Source organism: Sander vitreus, chromosome 10 (assembly GCF_031162955.1).
Source record: "Sander vitreus isolate 19-12246 chromosome 10, sanVit1, whole genome shotgun sequence".
Taxonomy (NCBI): Eukaryota; Metazoa; Chordata; class Actinopteri; order Perciformes; family Percidae; genus Sander; species Sander vitreus.
Window position 1 is genome coordinate 10900394 of NC_135864.1, and position 6209 is coordinate 10906602.

General features: G+C 40.7%; 1 protein-coding gene across 1 annotated transcript; it reads left to right on the top strand.

Moving 5' to 3' along the window:
- The first annotated feature begins 2521 nt into the window (after positions 1-2521).
- On the top strand, positions 2522-5189 carry hs3st1 (heparan sulfate (glucosamine) 3-O-sulfotransferase 1). Its single transcript, XM_078260205.1, has 2 exons — positions 2522-2760; positions 3567-5189. The coding sequence occupies exon 2, from the start codon at positions 3706-3708 to the stop codon at positions 4618-4620; it is 915 nt and encodes a 304-aa protein (XP_078116331.1). The 5' UTR covers positions 2522-2760; positions 3567-3705; the 3' UTR covers positions 4621-5189.
- Positions 5190-6209: the final 1020 nt, after the last annotated feature.

Sequence of the window (6209 nt, forward strand, 5' to 3'; positions counted from 1 at the left end):
AGCTCGATGACCTGCAGTGTGACACGGGTGGGTGTGCGGCGGCCGATAATTCACAGTGCTTATAATTAAACTGTGGAAATAGGCGATAGAAAATAATAGCCATGGAGTGGCGAAATAACTGTTGTTCCTCCTCAGGTGTTTAGAATGACAAAGAACCATAATGTATTGAATATATTTTCATTTCGTTAATAAAAAAATAAAAGTGCATTACAAGAAATTTCAGATTCAAGAAAGTTAATTTGGAGGATAAAAGCCAAACAACATTACCATTTCTAGCCTGAGGGTCTAGCTACGCATTGTATGAAAAACTAGTAATGAGAAAGTAGATAATAATATGATGCAGCCTCATGTTACACAGAGCCTGCAGTATTGTCAAAGCTCTACTGTGTCCATGAAAAATCATGATGAGTGATACTTTCCTAAATAGGAATATTTGATGCGCAAAGTCCTCTGTGTATAAATCTATTTCTGTATAATGATGTGTTAGACAGCAATACATTTAGCCTAAATTTGACTACAGTTCTGTTTGAATTAGAGAACGTTAGTTATAAACATGAGTATGCATGAGATTAACAGCTGTTTAGAGTATCCTTTGCAGAACATATGAATAGTGGCATTAAACATCTAAATGTGTGAGTAGGTAAAACAGACATATTTTCAGGTTTTACAGTGTTTTTACAAGACAGATTGGTATCAGAGCCATGACACACACAGAGCAGGCATATAATTTATTTACCCATAACAATCTGCATACCCATTTGGAATCTGTTAAGCCTGCCAGATAAAACCTGTTTTTAATGCAGTACACATTTGAAAAAGAAAATGTTTTCCAGCATGCTGACCATGTAGCAACACCTCCGAGATTTGTCTGACTTACATCTGAAGTGAAAGTGACTTGTTTGGGTGAATCACTTAATTAGTCAGTACTGTCATTAAAGTGTTTAATAAGAAGGAGTCTTGGCACTTTAAAGATGAAATATGCAGTGCATATGTGACACCCATTAAAGCACAGAGGAGTTATTGTTGTTATTTCATCCTGTTTAGAGCTTAGGGTGAGGGAAGTCGCTGAGGTGGCGCCGAGGGTATTTATGGTGTGTGAATATGTACTATTGTCATGTTAATGTGGTCGGACGCTTCTGATGATCCTCAAAGCGGGGTTAAATTGTAGGAGCCGGCTCCACGACTCTGCTGAATTCACATTTCTCACGAGGGCAGAATGTGAGGATTACTAAACTGCATCTAAAAATCAATGTGCGGGGAAAGTCTTGGTCATATCAGCATTTGTACTTTGTGCACTGAATAAGTAAAGCGCATGTGTTTGCATTCTCTCTTCTGGAAGGGATGTATTTAAGCAGTGGGGTTGACCTTTTACTGTGGCACCGAACTTACTGCTTGTACACGTAGAGTGTTGCTTTAATGTGTGTAATGGCCTTCACTTAAATGACCTACATAGCAGAATTCTTTTCGCAAACATAGGTAAAATCTGATGCATCCATATTCAATTGCATGGCCCTTAAGCCTTCCATGCTTTAGGCTTATTATCAGCATGGGAAACATGCTATACTTTACTCTAAACGCAATTACAGCTTCAAAAAATTAAATAGTATTCACTTGAACATGACTTTGTCACACCATGAAAATGAACCTACGTTGGGCATCATAAGCAAGCAGCTCACTGCCGTAAGAAACAAACTGGTATTTGAAAGTCATTCGACATTAGTGATGTGTCACTTACTCATCGACTCTGTGAAGTCGCTCCAACTTTCTCACGCTGACTGTACATTCAAAATGTGACTCAGAGGAAATTGCAAAGCACTACAGTGCTTTGTATTCAACATCAGTACATCTGCAGTTTGGATTGGAGCGAAATTTGGGACCTGCTGTTGCTGGACAATTGCTGAAAGGATTTGAACATCTCAAATTACAATAAATGTAAAAAATGCAGCTCAACAGGTGGTGAGATTGTGCAACACACAGATCCACTTGCACTGTGGACAAAGGAGGAGAAGAATGCCAGGAATGAATAACATGGTCTGTGTCTTTCATTGATCACTGAAAGCAAAGACTGAAGGGAGGACTCCTGGAGGTTTCCACTGAAAAGCCTTTTTCAATCCAAATCCTGAGAAGGCGCAGCCTCACTGTGGGCTACAGCATTTTGTAAAGAGCAAGTCACACTGCTTCATTTGAATATTTTGGGCTTCTTGGTAAATTATCTTTATTCTGAGCTATTGCCACAAAAGTCCCTGCAATATTACAGCAATTTTCTTTCTGTATAACACATTATCACATCACAATGTTGTTGTATTGTCCACTTTAGTTCACTTGTGTCTTTGGCCAAATGTAGCCCTGTGGTAGTACACGTGTGTCCATGAGGTGTCACACCTGGATCACGTGCTTCACTTCCTCTCCTCATATCACTCATACCAGCATTGCTATCTCCGTCAAATACCATAACATTACAACAACGTGAGTCACAGGGGGGAGTGGCCCTGCAGGCGTACTGTAGGCGTAGGCTTCAACAGCTGACACACTACAGACCGGGAGGACAGTCTGGCTCGGAAGCAGAGCACAGAGGAGGCGCTCCGGTGAAGTTGTGACCCTGAGTCCGAGGCGAGTTTTGTGCGCTCGGAAGAGACCACGGAGACTGTGCAGAGCCGGAACATAAACCCGCAGTTTTGGAAGTACTGGTGCTGTGAAGAGAGAGTTCAACGCTGCACGAAATGAAATCTTCGTCGAGTCGAGGGGATTATAGTTAGAAAGGTAAGAGATCGGCGGCACTTCATGGATTTCTTTGTCCAGAGCGAGGTAGCAAAGTAGACAAACTAATGTCACATTAGAGATACCATAGGCAAGGCTATATTATAAAAAAAAAAAAAAGATATATTATACATGACAGTAGGCGTAAAACATGCGATTATTCTGTGCGCACTCATAATTTCTAGTTTGTCTGTTTTAGCTGTCATCCAGCCTTTAAATAAGCAATATTCACCACACCTGCTGATTTCCTATCTCCGAACTCAGATTCAGTGTTTAACATTTCCTTATTATTCATTAAATATTAACAATTGCCTATTGCATCACTTTACAAAAAAAATCTTTATGGATTATAAAGCAGTAGTTATAGAGATTTCTACCAGATAAACTTAGTTTATCTAGGCTACATTTTTTTAATGCAAAATACATTTTTTCAAGGTAATCTTTTTTTATGCCATGGTGAATTGAATATATTGTATTAGCTGAATAATGATACTGATGATGATACTGATCGTTTTAAGGACATAAAATGAAGACTAATAGCCAACTGTACTGATACATGTTTTTCCTTTTTAAAACGTTGATTATTTATGGTTTGTTGCCTTACAGATATTACCGGGTGAGGTTTAAAGTTTAATCACCTCAATAGTCATAAATTAAATCACGCATATGTTGCTCCCTTTGAGTCATAAAACTGTTATTTATAGCTTATGTGGGATGGATTGTGTAAAGGTATTTTCGAGAGGTGTTTTGTCTCTCTGCCAGATGTTCGCCAAGTATCTTCTAATAACAGCTGTTTTCTTCCCTTGCAGTTACTGCTCCTGGCAGAGAAGATACAGTTCTTTTTGCTTTTCAATTGCACCATTGTGCTCAGGCAGCTGCTTTTTCAATGTGGGATACAGTTTTGGTGCTTTTGCCAGGCTGAAATCCTCCAGTGTCAGGACCTCCCTCATGGCAGCCGTGCTCCTCGGGCTGCTGCTTTTTGCACTGCAGTCTCCCCCCATCCCCTCCAGGCCCATGGCTAACGAGGGGCCACCTCCCACCTCATCGCCCACCGACAACGATGAGACCACCAGCCACCCAAACGGGACCCTCCAACAGTTTCCTCAGATTATAATTATTGGCGTGAGGAAGGGGGGAACGCGGGCTCTGATAGAGATGCTCAGTCTGCATAGTGCAGTGGCGGCGGCTCAGAACGAGGTGCACTTCTTTGACTGGGAGAGTCACTTTCAGAAGGGCTTGCCTTGGTATCTCAGCCAGATGCCCTACGCCTTCCCCGACCAGTTGACAGTTGAGAAGACGCCGGCCTACTTCACCTCTAGCAAAGTCCCCAAACGCATTTATCAGATGAACCCTGACATCAAGCTGCTACTCATCCTCAGAGACCCCACAGGGCGGGTGCTGTCGGACTACACCCAGGTCTTTTACAACCGTCTCCAGAAGCACAAGCGTTACCAGCCCATCGAGTCCGTTCTGGTGAAGGACGGCGAGATCAACCTGGGATACAAGGCTCTCAATCGCAGCCTGTACTATGTTCACATGCAGAACTGGCTGCAATACTTCCCACTGGAGAGCATTCACGTGGTGGACGGGGATGAGTTGATCAGGGACCCCTTCCCCGAGATGAAAAAGGTGGAAAGATTCTTAAAGCTGGAACCCCAGATAAACGCTTCAAATTTTTACTTCAATAAAACTAAAGGATTCTACTGTTTGAGAGACCACGGGCGAGAACGGTGTTTACATGATTCAAAAGGCAGGGCTCACCCTCATGTGGCGCCTGCCATCCTGCAAAAACTCTACCAGTTCTTTCACGAACCCAACAAAAAGTTCTTTGAGCTGGTGGGCCGACCATTCAACTGGAAATGAAGTTAATGAACATCTGAGTCTCAGTAGATTGGCGTAGAGTTGCTTGGGGATAATCTGTTTTCCTCATTAACAATGTAGATTAAGAGACAAAGCTAATGTAAATTTAAACTAAATCTATTTTTGTACTAGTAGTCTACATTTGTTACAGGAGTATGATCGAGCCAAATACCAGGGCAGACTCAAGTTCATGACATGTTTTGTTAGTGCATGTCTTATTTCTTTTCAATGTCAAACATATGCATTTTACTGTCTTTTTGTACTGTTAGAAACACTGTTTAGCTCGACTCTTATAATAACATTTAGGCTGTGCCAGTTCATGTTTCACTTCATATAATATGGCATTATTGACGTCTAACTGCATTTAGAACTCTAAAGGACCTTTACCTGCTGCTATGATTTTGTCACTTTCAGGTATGAGCCGTTACTCAAATGTTTCTTCATGTAAGAGTTATGTATATCAATTTTCTGCTCACATCATATATTTGTTGATCATCACGGTGTACTGTGAAGTTTTTTTCCCCCCAAAAGGTGAAGAATTAATACCATAATAAAGATATATTTTATTTTTAGCATGTCTGATGCTTTTTTTCTTCCTTTTTGGTTTATCTATTTTTATTCATTCGTGATGTATCCTTCTGCTGTTGCAATTTGTCTTCAGATCGTAACAATCGAAAAGGATGACTCGAGTCCACTCTGTTAACAGGCATGAGCTGTGTATAGGCTGCACCCATCTCTGTGGATCACTGGATCACACTGTGTTCTGAATGCATTTATTGACAAGATGTTTTGAACATAGGTGCTGTATGTGAAATGCACATACATCAATGATACAACTGTCTTGGATTTCTTGTTTGGTCAACCTCTGTCAGTTTATGTAGACTACAATGTTATACAGTGGTTTCTATGAAACAAATAGTTATGCCTTTGGGAAGCAAGTTTAATTCTCATCATCCAACAATCCTTGCTTTAATTGTCAGTTTTTTTTTACACAGTAACAGTAGTAACTTTAAGTATGATAAATTAGTGTAAGAGAATTGAGAGTGGGCAGGTAGGTAAACTCAGATTCGAGCCCAATCTCAACCATGATAAATCAAAAGATGAAGTTGTTTATGCCCAAGGGGGAGATCTTCTTACTCAGTTTTTTTAGAGAGCCAAGGGATTATTTATTCAAATCTTATTGCTACTTTGAAAACATCAGCAGCACCGTCTCGAAGACATTAAGCTCCAAAAAAACCTACAGTAGCTGTTTCATATTTGAATGTGGCCTAGATTTACTCAGGGGCTTACTGTGACTCTGCAGACAGGATGTTAACCTCATTGCCCCTTAAATGAAGACCAAAGCAATATTTCTTTCTATCACTCTGTTTCTTTTTCCCCCTTAGAGAGCAGGAATACTATTCCCTGATCCACCTGCAGTTAACGTGTTTTTTTTTATAGTGATAGTGTTGAGTAAGACTATCAACCGCTATCAGCAGAACAGGTTTGGCTGCAGGCGTAGGGAAGAAAGGAGGAGACATAGTAAAAAGAAAGTGTGTGGAGGCTGAGCTTTGCTGTAAGATTATCAGATAGCTGCTAGCATCTTTTGGCAC